The 19,918-nt window shown below is 42.4% G+C and overlaps 1 protein-coding gene across 7 annotated transcripts in view; it reads right to left on the reverse strand.

Annotated features, from left to right (window-relative positions):
- LOC120826256 (CUB and sushi domain-containing protein 3-like) overlaps positions 1–19,918 on the reverse strand; it is a 256,995-nt gene that overhangs the window by 54,964 nt on the left and 182,113 nt on the right. For all 7 annotated transcript variants that reach the window (XM_078081429.1, XM_078081428.1, XM_078081427.1 and 4 more), the window contains 9 exons: positions 15,592–15,774; positions 14,923–15,249; positions 13,198–13,392; positions 11,766–11,904; positions 11,212–11,399; positions 10,670–10,858; positions 7,144–7,260; positions 4,518–4,733; positions 2,585–2,773 (listed from right to left, as the gene is read on the reverse strand). In XM_078081429.1, the coding sequence (XP_077937555.1) occupies positions 2,585–2,773; positions 4,518–4,733; positions 7,144–7,260; positions 10,670–10,858; positions 11,212–11,399; positions 11,766–11,904; positions 13,198–13,392; positions 14,923–15,249; positions 15,592–15,774 (1,743 nt within the window). The remainder of the gene's footprint in view (positions 1–2,584; positions 2,774–4,517; positions 4,734–7,143; positions 7,261–10,669; positions 10,859–11,211; positions 11,400–11,765; positions 11,905–13,197; positions 13,393–14,922; positions 15,250–15,591; positions 15,775–19,918) is intronic.

Below are 19,918 nucleotides of genomic sequence, written 5' to 3' on the forward strand. Positions count from 1 at the left end.
CACAGACTTTCTTTAAAGTGGAGCGATTGTTCCATCTTCCAGAAGAAAATAAATCTCTTACCCATAAATGGATGAATATGTCTTTGTGTGCTTGTGTGTGCGTCTAATTTAACAACCTCTTAAACCCGCTGGAATGACAGCTGTCTACTTCAGTTGAGGCGAATGAGCAGGCACTAAAATGGAGAAACTAATCTCCCTTAAGATACTCGCGCTCAGCACTTCTCACATGTGCCCTTTGTCTAACTAACATATATATGTCCCGTTCCTCGCCTTCCCCCTCCCTCCCTCCCTCTAAAGCCCCCTCTCCTCCGCCCTCTGCCCCTACTGGTCTAATACTCATATTACAGCTTTCATATCGCCAATAAATCACACCGCTTAAAGTTTCCATTTAGAAAATTACCTCTACACCTTCTGCCTCTTCAAGTCCCTCACTAACCCTTTCAAGATAATGTCCAGAAATAATTGGTGGAAAGAAAGGGGGAAAAAAAGGACCTGGCAAAGACACCTCTTTAGCACCTCTCCAACTCCCTTCTGGACACATCTTTATGAAAACAAGATTTCTGGCTCACCACGAGGGCTAAAGAGAGCCTCGGGTAAAACCATAAACACAGGCCACTAAAGCCTCACGTTAAACCTGCTTTCCTTTCTTTGTAAAAAACACAAAAGCAAAGTCAAACACAAAGCACAGTGCAAAGGCTTGCATTGCAAGAGGTAAAGAAAAACAGCACGTTACAGGTGTAGTTGTTGTTTCCTCCTCTGTCCTCCTTTGTCATGTGCACCACATGATGCAGCGATGCACAAAATATAGTCATTTGCATCTTTGCATTATCACTCCTCACACGTCGATGAAAGGGCCTGAGACGTAAACACCCTGGAACGGGGAAACTAAGATCTCTGTTTAAGATATTACTATCAGCAATCCAACATATAAGCTCTATTACTGCGAAATGGGTTGTCAAGGCTTTCTGCACCTTTGTAGCTTCACAGTCCCTCAAAGGGTAAATGTTATTTTTGCAATAAATTGAGCAATTAAAAAAAAAAAAGTTTTACTATCAGCGTCAGTTTGACCCAAGTTTAATTGAAATCGAATATGTGTAGCCCTTCTTTGTTACACCATGTTAATTCTGTTACGCTTGCTAATTTAACAGATTTATTTTACCAATATAAATGATCTTTATATCCAGCCAGGAACACACACCGACAAGATAACTATTGACCGCCAGCAAAAGCCATTGCATTTGCACTCGTCTCCGTAAGAACAGACACATCCAGACCCTGGTTACTCTCAAGTGACAAGGAAGAAGATTTGTTTTGTAGCTTTAGTTTTGTTTTAAATATATTTAAATGTTCCCTTTTTTTATATAAGTCACAGATGCCAGTTGTCAGAAGAACTGACTTGTGTGCAGAGAATACAAGTCAGAATACGGTTTTAATGGCATGTTTTCAAAACCTAGAATATCTTTTACTTGTTTAACTATTTCTTCTTTGTTATCCTTCTATATACTGTTAATTAGTGAGTCAATTCAGGATCTACACAAATGTTCCACCCAAGGTAAAACCTGTTGGGTTGCAGTTTGGATCACCTTGAGTGTGTGGTTCACTCTCCAATTTGTACGCTTGCAAACTGTGATTATGGATAGTAGTTCAAAGTAGTACATGAACACTGTACAGCTAATTGAACGCTGGGCCGTGACATGAGCCCCGCTATGTTGTGCCTCATCTGTCATTTTCACTTCAGTTTATTCAATACGATTGGAAAGCATCCAAGACCACGATTAATCCCAAAAGGTTCCAGTGTTGAATAAAACATTCAGAGTCCTATTTCTGATAATGCCCTTGATTATGAAACTCATAACTTAAATTGTTATGGGAGACGGGATGGTGAACAGGCCAAAGCTCTGGGCCCACCGATCACCCGCTGACATTCATTGTGCAATGTTCTAAATATTAGTGTCACTTTGGTTCCCTGCATTTACTTATATGTTTGAGGATTAGAAGGAATGAAAAGGATTCAAGGGAAGGCATACATAAAACGTCTTCTACCTCTAAGAGAAAAACACAAACACTAGATATTCTTCTGTTCCAAGTTGTCTTAAAAAGAGTTTACTCTTCCAGCTGCTTGCTGTGTCATTTAATCCTCTTTAATGTCTCAATCAAAATTGGCCGTGTGCATCTGCTGCCTTTTAAACTGAAGTCGCACAAGTTCCCTAAAAGGGAACGCAATCCAAACTTATGTTTGCGTTTCACAACGTGCACAAAAGTTTTTGTTGTCAAAAAAACACTTCAGCCGCGAAATGGTTTAATACAGACCAACGCTCTGATGAATTAATAAAATCGCATTGCTCTTCGTTTGTGATACTGGAGAGAACTGAGAATGGATTACAACAATTGAGGACAAAGAAAACATTCATTTTGTAGCATTAAAGATAAATATGAATTGGTAATGATTTGAACAAGTGCACTTTCAGGGTTTCTTTTGCAGCTAAACAGCCGAAGTCCTCAATGAAAGGATTCTTAAAACACTTAAAAATAACAGCAGTTTAGATAATCTAAAAATGAAATCAGGAGTAAAATGACTACGTACCGACACATCTTGGTAGAGGTGAGCTCCACATTCTTCGCCCTCCTCCCAGACAGATTACCTCGGGCAGCCCCTCCAGACGGTATCCCATGTTGCAGGAAAAAGACAAAGTGTCTCCGATGCCAAAATTGTAGCCATTTCTCTTGCCAAACCGAGGCATCCCAGGGTCCTCACATGGCTCCAAAGTATATTCTAGCGAAATAGATGGAAACTCATTACAAAACGCATCCATTAATAACCATGAAACACTCTGCACTCTACAAATCTGCCCTTTCTGTGCTTCTGGCCAAAAACCAAGAGTGGAAAATGAAATCATCTTGGCTGATTTATCTTCCCAAACAGAATAAATATATTTTGTTTAACTAATTATGGACTAAACCAGTGAATCAAAATATATTTAAAATGATATTCTCAATTTTGAGACTTTTGGAGGCATCACTCAATTTTTCTTGCTTGGAGTCTTGCATAAGTGTTATAAGAGTGAGTGTGGTGTGATGAGATCACAGTGTGGTTTGGAGTGTCTTCTTCTAACGATGTTAAATCAATAGCAGGACTAATTATCGTTTTAAAAACCCAGGAAATTCTTCCCCTGTATCTGAAATAAAACTAAAAAAGTGACCATCAAATGCTAAAATCATGAAGAAATACTCCAGTCCATTAAAATATAATCATCACATTAGCGCTACCTACAGTTGTGAATAATCGTGGTCTGACTCCACTGTGTCCTGAGATGCACTGGCTGATTTCGTGTTCGGCACGGTGTATCAGGACATTTGTTTTCCGTGGGCAGAGACGGAGGATGTGATTTGTGCTGCAGGAGGACATGAGCATGTTGAGACTGTAAAGTCACATCTCTGGTGGCACGTCCCATTTGTTACTTTGTGAGTATCAACTCACCATGCCATCTGCGAGGCATGAAAAAGTCCCTCAGTGTGGCCTCAGATATAAGTATAATTTATTCTAAAGTCAATGAGAGAGAGCGATGAAAGGGATGTTAAGCAAACAATCTTGAGTTCAGAAAAGGCAGTTTCAGCCGTGGACTTGTTCTTCATTCTGCTCCTCACGTCTCATTTTTGGATGAGGATGATGACAAATGACTACAGCCACGGGTTGGCACAGCTCCTTGTACACATTGTGACGAATCCATCTCCCTATCTTTTTTCTTTGTTTGATTATTCAGCTTAAGTTCTGTAACCGCTCTCCTCCGTTCAGATTTTTTGTTTTGTTAATAGCATTTATATCTAAAATTAAAAAAAAAAACAGGCTTAGATAGCCATTTTAGTCTTGTCAAGTTTCAGTCGTAGCTGCCGTGGGTTCCACGCCGTTGAAACTCCTGCGCGGTAATGCAGGAGTTCAGATATGCTGGATCTCAGTGCAGCTGACTATTGATTTATGGAGGCGGTGGGTGTTTATGTCCTAGTCGAACCCGCAGACCCCTGTGACACTGACTCCCTGTGTTTCTCCAAGTGCTCCCTTTCCATAGGCTCATCTGTACACCATGTTTTCAACATATATTAAAGTCCATTTACCACCAAAAGTTTACTAAAGCAATCAGTTTCTCACACGAACAACAGATCTCACTTGTTCTTTTGCTTCTTGGCTGATAAATAGTGGTGCCGGATAAAACACATCAAGTGAGATGCCCATACATTAGTGCATTGACAGAGCCAGATTACTGAGCTGGATAGCATGCCAAGGGCCATCTAGCTGTTTGGGATGGAGACGATAAATGTTGTTTACTGAGTTGCTTCACACAAAATTAACTGGTACAACTGCAACTTTATTGCCCTGAGAAATGTTTCATAAAGAAGGGACTTTGCCATCCTATGTTAAAAACTGTTTAAAACCCACTATATTGCTTTTGTTACCGAGGATAAATTAAATCTCGACATTGTTATATATTAAGTAATAGTATGTCTATAGACGAGTGAATTACCAGAGAAAGTTATGTTGAAGCCCTCATACGAAATTGAAAAGTCAGAGATGAAACGGAGCTGGGCTTTGAAGTTGCCATAGAGACCAGCATTGATGTTGCTAGGCAACTCGTTGCCTGTCAGGCGAGCCAGTGGTTGCTGGAAACTTCCGTTCTCAGTAACCAGGAGGTAGTCATGTTGGTCCTCCAGATGAAACGAGCTGAACTGAAACTGGACACCTGGTAGAGAAGCACACAGATGGGTGGAAGGACAGGGAGAATGTTTAGAAGTTAGTTGATTAGTATCAATGAACCCACAGTTATATTACAGGGTAATACAATTATAAGGACACAGAAATGTTTACACTGATAACAAAAAGGCATGTAACAAAACGCATAAACCATCATGTAAAACAACTTCTCATCATACAGTACAAGCAGTAACGACATCATGTCCATAAAAATGAGCACACTACTCAGAGTATGCTATGAACTAAACTAAACACACACGGTGAGAGCTAGTGCAACCGTCACTACGCTGTGCATCACTCTGTTAGGGACTGTCTCTACGCTGTGCATCAGTCTGTTAGGGACTGTCTCTACGCTGTGCATCAGTCTGTTAGGGACCGTCTCTATCCTGTGCCTCACTCTGTTAGGGACCGTCTCTACGCTGTGCATCACTCTGTTAGGGACCGTCTCTACACTGTACCTCACTCTGTTAGGGACCGTCTCTAAGCTGTGCATCACTCTGTTAGGGACCGTCTCTACGCTGTGCATCACTCTGTTAGGGACCGTCTCTACGCTGTGCATCACTCTGTTAGGGACCGTCTCTACGCTGTGCATCACTCTGTTAGGGACCGTCTCTACACTGTACCTCACTCTGTTAGGGACAGTCTCTAAGCTGTGCATCACTCTGTTAGGGACCGTCTCTAAGCTGTGCCTCACTCTGTTAGGGACCGTCTCTAAGCTGTGCCTCACTCTGTTAGGGACCGTCTCTACGCTGTGCATCACTCTGTTAGGGACTGTCTCTACGCTGTGCATCACTCTGTTAGGGACCGTCTCTACGCTGTGCATCACTCTGTTAGGGACCGTCTCTACGCTGTGCATCACTCTGTTAGGGACCGTCTCTACGGTGTGCATCACTCTGTTAGGGACAGTCTCTATCCTGTGCCTCACTCTGTTAGGGACCGTCTCTAAGCTGTGCATCACCCTGTGTGACTCCCCCGTCACTATTGTGGATTCCTTCCGTTTCCTGGGCTCCATCATCACCCAGGACCTCAAGTGGGAGCTGAACATCAGCTCCATCACCAAGAAGGCTCAGCAGAGGTTGTTCTTCCTGAGGCAGCTGAAGAAACTCAACCTGCCAAAGACGATGATGGTCCACTTCTACACGGCCATCATCGAGTCCATCCTCTGCTCCTCCATCACCGTCTGGTACGCTGCAGCCACAGCCAAGGACAAGGGCAGGCTGCAGCGTGTCATCCGCTCTGCAGAGAGGGTGATCGGCTGCAATCTGCCGTCCCTGGAGGACTTGTTCGCTTCCAGGTCTCTGAAGCGAGCTCAAAAGATCGCGGCCGACCCCTCCCACCCCGGACATAAACTGTTTGTGCCCCTTCCATCTGGCAGGAGGCTGAGGTCCATCAGGACTACGACCTCCCGCCACACGAACAGTTTCTTCCCGTCGGCAGTCGGGCTCATCAACAGAGCCCGGTCCCCCACTGACTGACTATAACACTCCACCGGTCACTCCCCCTCATACTGCACATGTCACTTTAACTGCAATTCATCACTTTGTCACTTGTCACTTTGTCTCTTGTCTGTTACTTGTTTGTTAGTGCACTCTATGCTTAATATTTTTAAACTTTTTAATATTTAAAATTTGTTTAACTTTATTCCCCTGTTTTATACTAACCCATAGCCTTAGCCTTATTCTTACTAACCCATTGCATTAGCATTTCATTCCACTTTATTTTATTACCTGTGCACTGTTGTCTTGTCTGTCTACTGTCGCGCACTAACCGCCAAGACAAATTCCTTGTATGTTTGACATATTTTGGCTAATAAATGTTTCCTGATTCCTGATCACTCTGTTAGGGACCGTCTCTAAGCTGTGCCTCACTCTGTTAGGGACCGTCTCTACGGTGTGCATCACTCTGTTAGGGACTGTCTCTACGCTGTGCCTCACTCTGTTAGGGACCGTCTCTACGCTGTGCATCACTCTGTTAGGGACCGTCTCTACGCTGTGCATCAGTCTGTTAGGGACTGTCTCTACGCTGTGCCTCACTCTGGTAGGGACCGTCTCTACGCTGTGCATCACTCTGTTAGGGACCGTCTCTACGCTGTGCATCACTCTGTTAGGGACCGTCTCTACGCTGTGCATCACTCTGTTAGGGACCGTCTCTACGCTGTGCATCACTCTGTTAGGGACTGTCTCTACGCTGTGCATCACTCTGTTAGGGACCGTCTCTACGCTGTGTATCACTCTGTTAGGGACTGTCTCTACGGTGTGCATCACTCTGTTAGGGACCGTCTCTACGCTGTGCATCACTCTGTTAGGGACCGTCTCTACGGTGTGCATCACTCTGTTAGGGGCCGTCTCTACGCTGTGCATCACTCTGTTAGGGAGTGAGTATGTGTGCGTGTCTCTTGCCTTTCCCGTGGCTGACTTCAACCGTCCAGGTACAGTTGAGAGATGAAGGGTAGCTGTCTGGATAGCCGGGACTAAGGATGGTCCCCCAGGGACCTCTCACATCCCCGCCACATAAAGCTGCATAGATTGAGAGAGACAGAGCGGAAGAGAGAGAGGCAGAAAGTGAGAGAGAGGTGTGCAGAGAGATGGGAGAGAGAAGGTTAGCATCAGATTGTTGATAGCTAAAATAGATAATGTCTCCCTGTGGACCTTAGATACAACTTCTAAAGGCAAACACACACACACACACACACACACACACACACACACGCGCGTAAACTACAAGAGATGGAAAGTAACCACACATCACAATGATAAATAATGGATTATTTGCATAGTGTAATGTCCCTGAAACTAACCAACCCCTGGCGATGATCTAATGAATAGGTGATTTTACCGATTCCTCGTGCATGTTGGCACTGCATAATGATCTTGAGAGATAAACAACAGCAATGTGCTTATGTTTCTGTTTAAAGGAGCAGGATCGGTTATATCGTGTGGGTCGCAGTGATGCTCACTCGTTTTTAGTTGTTTCACTCTGCCGAAGGGGGCTCTTTAACACATCCATAACTAGGTACACACTGTTCTTATTGATGAGCACTTGCATCTAGCAGAGCAAAATGGAACGCTTCAGCTTCTCGGCTTAGCCATAATTAGCTCAAGCTTCAAGATCTGTACTTCTCATGTGGGATCTGCACCAATGACTTATCATGACTGCAAGTGGGTCCACATGACTGCATTACAGATTATAACCAACACTATATTTCAGTGCCACTTTGTAATAAATACTTGAATTTTCTTACATTTTCATCTCATTTCACTTCAGACAGAAAAAAATAGTAATTGGAGAAGTTGGTTACTGGCTAATCTGCAAAGGGGCTTATTATGCAATGAATGGGCACTTTTACTGAGAAGTGTTTGTTAATTGAAACAGATTTTCAAGATGTGTTGCTTTGAGATGGACAGTTTCAAACTCCCAAATTATTTAGAGTAAGAAAACCGAGACATTAATCAAAATAACTCATCAAATCACTGCTTTAGTATTGTTTAAGCTAACTTTCCATAACATTAACACTGTGCAATAGCTGCATCTTGAGCAAGAACCTAAATGTGTTTTGTATCTGAATTGGTTTTCCCCTGCTAATACAGTTTGATTTCCAAGAAATTCAAAGCAGTGATATTTAAAGCAGTGGAGCAGTGCAAACGGTTCTTAGAGACCACTTAAAACATTTTCAACCTCTCAGCTCAACCTCAGGATGACCCTGCGAGTTTGGCACGTGGTTCAGCGATGTACATTGTTATGCAGTAATAGACCTGTGCTTGCACGGAGATTCTCAGAATTGAGACCAGGTCCTCGGAAAAACCCGGGAAATTGCTCATTCCATGCATACTAACGCACGGTGCTTGATTTCAGCTCGCTCCAGTTGGTTCATCTCATATTTGGCCGACTGGTCTGTCATTTCCTCTTACAATAAACCTAGAAAATGCCATAACATTACCTCAGAAGTGCAACGATGGCAAAGCAGCTGGCAGAAGGTCAAACCTGAAAGTTCTGCTGGAGTTTCCATGATCTGGTCAATTAACCAGTTCAATGGTAGCTGAGAACCAACAACTCTTGCAACTGCAGCAAAGGCTACAATCTGTTTAGAGCCAATAGTAACCTCTGAAAATGTGCTCCGAGCCAGAGCATCCGTATCTTCACTCTCAACATCCACGTTTTTATGACATCAGCATTAGAGAAAACCAGGGTGGGGAGGCAGAACAATTTTAACGAAACAATACACAGAAGCAAGCAGGCGTGTGCACAGACACACACACAGATCACTTAATTAATCAATTCATTATTATTCCTTTCCTGCCAGGAAGTTCCTAATGTTGAATGCTGAGTTATTTAAAACACTGCATAAGATCTGTATGCTCTTTCAAATTAAAGTAGGGATTCGGGGATTCCACCCCAAAACACCCATCTTTGGACTTCAAGAAGGGTTTAGCAAGTTATTTCAATCACACTTTGATTTGAATCCCCATCATTTAAAAAGGGAATCCTCCGCCTTGACAAATCCAATAGATTTTGTTCATTCTTTCCATATAAATATTACATGAACAGTAATAGTAATCTTTCGGCTTAGCTAATGTGATAATCTTGCCATTGGGTTATTCACTTAAAACACATTAAGACCATCATTCGATTTCATTTTCTGGAGGTACCTTTTAATGCCGCCAATCATTGTTGACCTGCCAATCATCATGCTAGACCATTTCTTACCACGCCCAGTAGCAAATAGTACCTGTATTTGTGTGGCTACACGTTCTGACGGCGTTCAGCCCGCCTCTTTCAGGCAGCTTGTTTGATGTTTATTTGCTCAAACTGCCTCCTTGGAAGAAACCCAGTGTCGGTACAGCGAGCTGTGTGATTCTAATGTGGACCCCAAGCAAGTGAGGCCACAAGCCGAAGCAAGCAAGCCGCTACAAAAGTGATGCGGCAGTTACGCATCCCTCCTTCCTCGCTCCTCCCTGATAGGAATGCGAGAGACGAGAGCGCCCCCGCCTCCCCTCTCACTCCTTGGTTTGGGAGAGAAGAGAGAGGAGGTGACAGCCAACACAGGATCTGTTCAACCTTAGCTCAAACCTTCCTGTGTTCACGTTTCACACGGGAGAGGAGTTGAAAGGAGGCACATGGCAAAAGCACAAAACACACACACACACACATATTGGTAGTGCCCACGGACCTCTAATCTTATTCTCAAATCATCCCCTATCAGCCCCAGCAGCCTTCACTGCAAATTGCCCTCTTGTGTGTGTACGTGTGTGTGTGTTAGTGTGTGTGTAGGTGTGTGTGTGTGTGGGATTTAACCAGTGGTTTTGTCGCAGAACAACATGCTGTGTGTGACTCAGCTCCCTTATGGGGATGGTGGGCTCCACCTCCGATCTCTACACGCTTCAGCTTCTGTGGGTCTTGTTTTGCAATGGATGGAATTGGTTTGGAATTTAATTTTGGTCGAGTAACTTAAATATTCTTACCTTTCATCGTATTTAGAGGGAATGAAAGTAATTTTTAAACATAATCATTTTTGTCTTTAAATTTCATGAGCAAGACTGCAGTCAAGATGTAGCCATGTCACCTAGATTAAACACGCAGATTGTGTTGAAATGAAAATATTGGTGGTAGAGATAGTAATCGTGTCATAGGTATGAGGATAATGGGGTAGATATCGCCTGTTAATTTTGAGGCGTTGAGGAATATAGTATAGTATAGTTTTGGGTGTCCAATTAGTGTGAGATTAAAACATGCATTATCTGAAAAGGACGTCTTATCGAATGCTGAGCCGTGTTATGTCACTTTGAACACATCATTACCAAAGTAATTAGGCCTTTTCATAAAGTTGGCTATGGCCCACCTTAGTTTATAGTTGATTGAATGTGCATAATACATACTGCATATTTATTATTTACCTTAATGAATTTTATATTTATATTTTATATTTACCGTCGCACGTCGGTAAAGGGTGGCTCCACCAGTGGTTCTTCTCGCAAACGAGGGGCTCCTCGTGGCTGAGTCTGTAGCCAGAATCACAACCGAATGATACCGTGGACCCGATGGAGAAGTCCTGGCCGTACCGAATCCCATTGACAGGGATACCAGGGTCCAGGCACGAGTAGCTGTCCACCGTAACGCCTGAAAAAGAGATGGATCAGATGTCTACATTGTATGGATGCGCAAAAAATGCATCTGCACTTTTGCTGATTTGCACAATCTAAAATCCACAGATGGCTTGACTCTCCGCATTAAGCACCGTGCTGTGGGATCAAGGTTGTTTGCTCATCGCAGTTGATGACCTGCATGTCAGAGCCAGCTTGTGAATCTGTGTGTGGTGGGCTACTAGTGTACGGTTATGTCCTGACATCATGCACACCTTCTGTTGTGTATAACATCCAAGTGTATGATTGTGGTCTGTAATAGGCATAGACAATATAAGGCGTGTCCCAGTGTGCGTACAGACAAATGTGCTGTATTTGTTTCTGACTTACTTTCATAGAGTATTTTGAAGCCAGCATTTGATCGGCTGTTATCGGTGGTGAACAGTAGATAAAGAAAGTTGGTGCTGCTGAACAGGAACTGGGGCACTAGGGTGCCATTAAAGGAGCCAACCAAAGGAGACAGGAGGTTTGGCCCATCATGGATCTCCAAAAAGTCGTAACCCAGCTCCGTCTGAAACCTGTGAGACAACAACATTAGAATATCACAATGGTGCTAATCATTGTTTCCCATTTTAAAATTACACTCAAATAAATGACCTTTTATTTTATTTTACGAGTTATTTTAGAGTTACGAGAACAAGACACTGCATAAAAACTGCAGGATTATGTGTTCTTCACTTCCCAATGTTGGATCTCTTTCATTGAAAGGGCAACTTCAGGGATTTTCATCTTGGACTCGATCTTTGGGGTTTTCATTTAAATAAGTGTGTATTTATTACTCTTAGAATAGTCTTGTCTCCCTATATGTTGCAGCCTCTGAGCCGGGTTGTAACAACCTGCACAGAAGAGTCTTCAGACTATGCTCAAAGAATCATTCCACCCACCTGTCAAATGTGATTTTGATGGAGCGTCCAGGTTCTGATTCAATCACCCACTCACAGCTGAGGGAATCTTTGTAGTAACCAGGCCAACCAGGAGACAAAATCACTCCATTTGGGGCTGAAAAGTGGCCTCCACACGGGGCTGGAGGAGGACAGACCGAGGGAGGGAAGGGAAGGCAGATACAGAGGATACAAAAGGGACGACCAGAGTTCATTTGTATCGAGACCACTCAAGTCTGGGCTGACATGAGGTGAAGTCAGGATCCAGGTCTGTGTGTGTGGCAGTGAGACCTGACATCTGACAGATCTGGGAGGATTTAGGAAGATTGCGAGAAATGCAACCTCCTAAAAGCCTCAACAGCAACCTTTGTAACCCATCAGTTTTCATTATGCAAAGTTAAAAACATTTATGCACAAATTTGAATAGTGAGTGGGAGATACATGAATGACACAAGCAGTCTGTTTGTGGACCTGAACGGACCCCTTTGGTGCTTTTCGTAAGATGCTGAATAAAAAGCAGGACATTGTCTTTCCTCTTATTTGATACCAGGACGGCAACAAGAAGCAGCCGAGCAAAGTTTTGTGAGACCACGGCGAAAAAAAATCTATTGAATGAATGCAAACATTTGAACCTTTACTAAAATAAAATAAAATGAGAAAATTCAACAGAATGGTAACAGAAGGTTACATTAGCTAGGAGCCATTCTGTTCCAGTCTTCTTTTGAATTTGATCTTGTTTAGTTTTCACTTTTTTTTCGGGGATCAATTAGTTCTGGTCTTTACCTCCTGAATACAATATTTCCATCCAACATTTTCACATTAGTGAAAAAGGATTTGGAAATATTAAATGACCTGCAGCCTAATTAGCACAGCCTTCCTTTTGTTCCGTCAACACTTCAGTCAACGCTTTATCTGCTGTGAGTTGCAGATGAAGTAATATTTTGATCTTTTGTCTCATCTGAAGCAGGTCACAGTTCCATTTGCCTGCACTTTCATAGAAGCAGTTGATTTTTTGCGCTAATGGATATATTTAAACGGCAATATACTTCCTCCAACTATAAGCATGGATGGTATATAAGGTATAATGTGAAAATTATGTAACAATTATATATTGAATTGCTAAAAGTTGAGTGGTGTGATGATTAATATCCAGACGTGTCTTTTAAAGTGTACACTTTCTATGATAATTATATACTTCACATTCATGCCACTTCTCCATAGATTTCTCCCAGTGTGCAGCTTTCAGTTAAGAGTCTCCTAGAGAGTCAGAGCATTGTTGTAAGCTAATGGCTGTACCTTTGCCAACAGTCTATTAATAGTCGTCTTTCCTGAACATTTGGGTCGACTCCATATCTTATTCCCTCTGTCGAGCTGACAACATTTAATCTCCACGGCCTGGGTAGTTTCTGAGTTAATATTTTGATCCAATATTTACCTTCACATTTAGGGATGGGCCCACTCCACATGACTTTTCCCTTTTCCAACTGACAGGAGATGGTCTCGGTTCCTTGGGTTTTGATGAAGCCGTCCTCACAGACCACAGAGATGGAGCTGCCAAGCTGGAAGCTGTCTCCAAAACGGCGAGCGTTGATGGGAATACCAGGGTCCGGGCACTCATTGTGGCCAAATGCTTTTGGTAAAAAGTTACAGTGAGACACATTTATGAGGGAGAGAACAGAAATAGAAGGACAAACACGAGAAATGGTCTCAAAGAATATGCAAATATTTTACGGTACCAGATTAAGGTGACATTTCTGGGAGCTAAATATATCGATTTATTCCTGCAACTTGTCTTTTAGTGTTGGGACCTGGCCATTAAAACGTCCCCTCCAAAATTACTTTTATAACTGTAAATATGGTAATTTCTGATGCTTGAATCTCACGTTAGAATGTCTGCTTCGGAATGTGGTTTTGCCAGTTGAAGAAATCAGATTATTTAAAAAGGACAAACGTATAGTGACCCCCCCCCCCCTCTCCCTCCCTGTGTACACAGAATGTTATCTGCTGAAATAACAGACAGACTGGAAAGGATCTTGTGGGCAGAACACTTTTGCGCTGCTTGTCGTCAAATAAGAAGATCAGTATCTATTTCAAGTTTGTCTGATAGCCTGAATTAGCTCAAAGACTGCAAGCAGAAGCACGCAGGTCTCCCGCACCATCAAAAATGAACAAATCGGCTCTCTAACAAATCCCAAACTATCTTATTTACTGTACATGTTGTATCCAGTTGTCTAGCAAGCGCTGACTGTTACATCAGTGTTTTGATCACATCTGCACAGCTGGCAACTTCTGAGTATTTGCCTAAAACGCTAACGTCTTGGATTCTATTTTGACATGGTTGAAAGACACAAGGTGTGTTGTTTGAAAAAGCCTTTTTTTTTCTTCTTTTTTTTGTTTCTCCTTTGACAGAAGTAAACAGCTTCGGCTCGCTCCTAGTCTTGTTGTTAAGCAGCGCTAAACACTTTGTGTACTGGACGCACAGAGATGGAATCATGGAATGCTGATCTTCTCAACTGACTCTGGTTATGACAAGAAACAAGCCCCGATGTCTAAAAAGGCTTCCTTTAATACTCTTTGTTCGCCAACATACACCTCTATGCGTGGCTGCTGTATGAGCCACATAAAACCTCAGGGATCAATGATAGTTGTCTTGTGTCTCTTCTGGAACAACTCTTTCCGTTGTTGATCCCTACAGTCTGATCCAACTTTTCCGCTTTCTCAGGGATTTTTGTGCTACAAGAAGTAATAATCACCTTTATAGTTATTTGAATTGTGGCGGTGAAATGTCAGGCCCCATAGTGCTGATGGATGTACTGTTTCAGAATGAAACAACTAAACATTTATAGACATTGTTAAAGGTCTACGCTAGAAGGCGTGCATTAAATGTATATACGGTCAAATTAGAAGTATTATCTTGTAGCTTTAATAAGATAGCAGCCAAATACCAGCAAGAAGTTTAGATGTTTCTGCATACTCTGTTGTAAGAGATAATAAACATGCCCCTGATCTTCTTTTACTATCAATTAAAACAATCTGCATGTTGAATACTGTCAATATAGTGTTGCCATATTTGATCCTGTTTTACAATTTGTTTAGTTAAATAGGTACTTCTGGTATATAAAACATGTGAATGCCATAAACGGAAATAGAGCTGACGTACTACTGTATGTGATATTAAATCCCCTTCCTGACATGGAGTGATCAGCCTGAAACTCCAGCCTCAGTGTGTTGGTGTTGGAAGTCAGATGGGAAGGACTTTCAGCTCCAGAGAACCTCCCGATGACGCCGGCATCATTTGTCTCGCCATCTTTCACAGTTAGGGAATCGTAGGGCGCCTCAAGATCAAAGTCATTGAATGCTAAGTGAATTCTGGAGCCCGGATCTGATTGGATGAGCCAGACGCAGTTCATGTTGTTCCCATAGCCTTCTGGGTAATCTGGGGAGAGGACAGTTCCTGAGGGAGCTGTGAAGTTGGACATGCAGGGGACTACGGTAGCAAGAGGAGTGCACGGACACAAAGACAGACAGATATACAAAGACAGACGGACAGACAATGACAAAAAAGTTACAGAGACGGAGCGATAAAGACAAAGAATGGGGCAAAATAAACATTGAGGAACAGAAAGGAAGGAAAGGGGAAGAGATGCAGAAAGAGGCATTTTCTGTTAAACATTCATCACATCGTCGGTCATCATCTGCTCCAGGCCATAATAAACTCTGTCCTGTCACCGTGGTGAATGTTAACATAACAGCAGAGCATATGTCATGGCTTTTTCCCCCTCTGCAGCCTTGTCCCAGGAAATAACCTACACATGATTTGGATACTTACACACGCATATGGGGATGTTTGCTGACCACTGATTGTTGTCTTGGCAAGAGATAGTTCTCTCGCCAATCAGTTCGAAGCCAAACTGGCACTCAAACCTCAGGATTCCTCCATTTGAGAAACTGTCCCCTTCTCTTACTCCATAGAGAGGAGTTCCAGGGTCCCCGCAACTCTCTTTGTCTATTTCTGGAAAGACACAATTTCAGAAGACGACATTAAAATGATCTCAGAGATCTCAAATGCTTAAAAAACAAAACATGCATCCATAATCCTGACCGTCGGTCTGTGTGACATCTTTGTTCATTGAAATGAGCAGTCGTTATTTGGAGTCAGTCCCACATGTATAATGTCCTGCTGCAGATGATCCTCAAACACCCAATGGCCATCGCCCTCTGTTGTGAAACCCCATGTCACGCTGCAAGAGCCCTTCATGCATTTTGAACAGACAATTACTGCTCACTGTATGACAGTGTTAATTTTGGCAGCTATTTTTGATTTAGTCTTAGTCTTTAGACGAAAAAAAATGCACATTCCATATTCCAAAATTCCCCTCTTGAGGGATCAATAAAGTATCTATTTATCTATCTATCTATATTAGTGTTAGTCACATTTAGACATTTTAATCCTTCTTAACAAAACATTTTCATCATAGTTTTCGTCGACGAAATTAACACTGCTGTATGATGGCTTGCTAAAAGGCAATCTGGCTCTAGGTTTACTGTGTCATGCAAATGTCTTCTAGTAGCCTCTGGGAAGTTTGCATCGATCTCTGCGTGCCACTTTCCCCCGAGTTGGCAAGCATTCACGACACTTCCTTTTTTCACCTTGAGTCGCACCACGGGGTCACTTACTAAGGTGCCACCATAATGTCCATTAACATTTCCTGTATTTCAGAAAATACACGCTCTATTCCCCCTTACTCTCCTTTATTCCCCCGTTCCCTTTTCTATTTTCGGTATTATTTACTGGAGTGATCAATGACAGGAAGGAAATGTGGGTGCTTGGTCTCCCTGTTCGCATATGTATGTGTGTGCGTGTCAGAGTGCGTGTTTGTGATGTATTGCATTAATTTCCATCATGACATCGTCTTTATGAGACCCACAGACTCAACCAATCACAACCGGCCTCCACACACGTGCCTGCATTAACACAACTCATACACGAAACACACACATCTCGCAGAAGAATAGAAAACAAATTGCTTAGGCGAGAAAACCGGCATACCGTCGTAATGTTCCCATACTACTCCTCTCACACAGACACACGCATGCATGCACTAAACACACACATAATCACGCATTCTCTGTCGGTCGGTAGCATCACACAACGGCAGGCGCACATTTCTTCCTCTCACACAGACACACACACACATAGCAAAAATCCTATTGTGTTTTTAACCACAAGGCTGACAGATCCACAAAGGGGATTAGGCTCCTTCAAGTGTACGCGCGTGTATTTGTGTGTGTGTATTACTTCCACATTGTATTTGTGATTGCACATTGAGCCCCATTACATTCACTCTTTCCAATAATATTCTGCCATGCTCGCACCATATTGTCCATGGAAATTCACTTGTATGCATACTAAACATGTGACGCTGCTCTCTCTCTCTTCCTCTCTCTCACACATACACACACACACACACACACACACACACACACACACACATAAAATACGTGTAAATGCATTACTCGTAAAGCTCTTGGTGAGCAAGCAAATACATTTTGGAGGAAAATGAGATTGGAGAAAAAAAACCTCATTGGCTGTTAAGTCTTTTGTGACCATTGTGAAATTGATTTCAGTCCTGGACTGCTAATAGTTATCGAATGTTCAACGTATACGTGGCGGTTTTCATTGTCTAATATTTGTCATACGCTACGGTCTCCCGCAAGTTCTTGCTGTGCAGCATGTCTAAGGCCCACAAAGTAATAAACTATCTATCACAGCCGGGGTAGAAGAGGAATTGAGAGGAAAGTGTTTGCAATGTGAGAGAGAAATGAGAAGCTAAGCCTGCTTAGTTTGTGGATGTCTGAATATGTGACCAAAAGACTGTGGCCCATTTGACTAGTTCCCACTGTAGACAGTGAAGATAATAGTCCCTTTGGAAGAAAATGATCTGATTTAGTACACTCTGAATTATCCGCCTCACTTAGGGTCCAAACCAGGCAACTGAAGAGCTTTTGAGGAGTTATTTCATAGGATATGATAAGGATAAACATTTTCTGTTCTCATTAAAACACATAACGTCCCTTGGCGCTTGTTACATAAAGCGCAGAAAAATATTTGTTTTGCTCAGTGGTGTAACTCCCAAATATCAGTTACTGTCTGTGCATTGGACTTCAGGTTCACAGATAGTAATGGAGCGGTTTCCTTTCATCTGGACCCCTCTTGGGGCAGGAATGCATCGCTCCAGTCTGCGGGAAATATCTCCCGCCCAGACTTGTCTCGTCTCGTGACCCTGCAAGAGGAGTGTGTGTCCACTATTATCAGTGGATTTCGGCATGTACCTATCCTCGCATAAATGTCTGCAATCTATGTCAAGAAAGTACAGGTTATGGAACAGCACATCCACATCAAAAAGAACCATCTTCTATTTTTCACTAAGGTTAAGATGTTACTGTCACATCCTCTCCCGTCTGAATGGACTACTAAACGAATGGAACACCAGTGAGCACGCTATCATATGTAATTTAGTACATTTTGTTTCATCAAAACGAGGGAGTAAAAACCTGCAAAATCCCGCCGAGAGGCTGAAGCAGAATTTGACACACGTCTCTTCTGCTTCGGTAAAATACAAAGAGTCTAATGCGCTCGGAACCTTCTGGTGCTGCTTCTTGATGAGCCTTTTAAAAGGACTCCCTGTCCATTTAAACCAGTCTAGACACAGGTCGGGTAAGCGTATGCCAAACTGGACTGGCAATGTATTGAATATATTACTAATATAATACAAATCAGAGTGAGAACCGTTTCTTATGAAGCAATTTGACTGAATGGTCTGCAAATATGTATCATATTTCTGGCTACAGGAATACTATACTCATTGACAGGAGTCAATATTTCATGACTAGAAGATGAAATGCTGCTTCAGAGGTCTGTTATACGGTGAGTCCCATTCTTTAGAGGACTGCAAAACACACATGCACACACGTCCAAAAAAGGCGCCGAGCTTTGTCTCATGACCCTAAGATTAAGGTTATGGACTGTAAAATTCAACCCCATTTCTGGTTATGTTGTGGATGAATATTTCATGAACTGTTATTACGGGGGGTTTGATTCGCTCCGAAGGAAATTCAGTTTCACCCAGTGTGAAGGTCCTGCTCAGTACCCGGACTGCAGCGCTGCAACAGGACTCAACAACACAAATCCTGGGGGCAGGAAATAGCAACTAACTGGAGGCAGTCAGCTGGGATGGGAATTCATAACTGAAAACATGATTATGATAACAGGCTGTTGTTATTGAGGTTAACTTAATGCTTCTTCAGTAAATGATATGTTAATACAACACCAAATAAGGTTCAGTTCCATGGTTTCTTTTTTTCTACTGCCTCAATTGCTAAAATAAGTTCTCTCTTCCTCTCCTAATATCTCCATTTAGATCATCCATAAAGTCCCACTCATGAATGTTGTTCATTGTTAATATGAGACATGTTTCATCTCATCTACAGTTAAATCTCAAACTAGGAACATATGGGTGCACAAATGTGTGTATACACACACACAAACACACACACACACACAACCAACCAATCCATCCGACCTGGGGTCATCTGAGCAGTAAAAATCCACCTTGACATCTTCTCCTGTAAAATACATCACATATTAAAAACTATAAAAAAAAACATATGAAAAATCTAAAATGAAATCTGAAAAGTAAAAGCTGACATCAGGTCTCCGTGAAGAGAAAAGAAAAATAGCAGGCTGAGTAGGTATGATAGTTTCAATCAAATTTTCTTTTGACTTCTCTTGACACTATCATGTGTTTGTCTGCAGAACGGTTGCAGGTGAGCGACGGTAAAGTCGTTTTTATATATAGCATGTTAAGCAAACAAAAAAGAAAGAAAGATTTGTCCTGAGATTGACGCGTGGACCGTGCACTTTTCTTTTACAACTGGCTGTGAGGGAGGCACTCGATGTTTGTGCTGCACTTTGTGGTCTCCTAGCACAGCATTATACAACACAGGATCATGGGATAACGCTAGAACGATGCACTTAAAAAAAGCCGGGGCTCGAGGGAATGACTCATCGCTGGAAACTTATTCTCCAATGTACCATTCGCACGTATTACAATGTAAATGAATGAGAGGAGAGGCAAATAATACTGCTGATTTTG

The sequence above is a fragment of the Gasterosteus aculeatus genome, chromosome 10 (assembly GCF_964276395.1).
Source record: "Gasterosteus aculeatus chromosome 10, fGasAcu3.hap1.1, whole genome shotgun sequence".
Lineage (NCBI taxonomy): Eukaryota > Metazoa > Chordata > Actinopteri > Perciformes > Gasterosteidae > Gasterosteus > Gasterosteus aculeatus.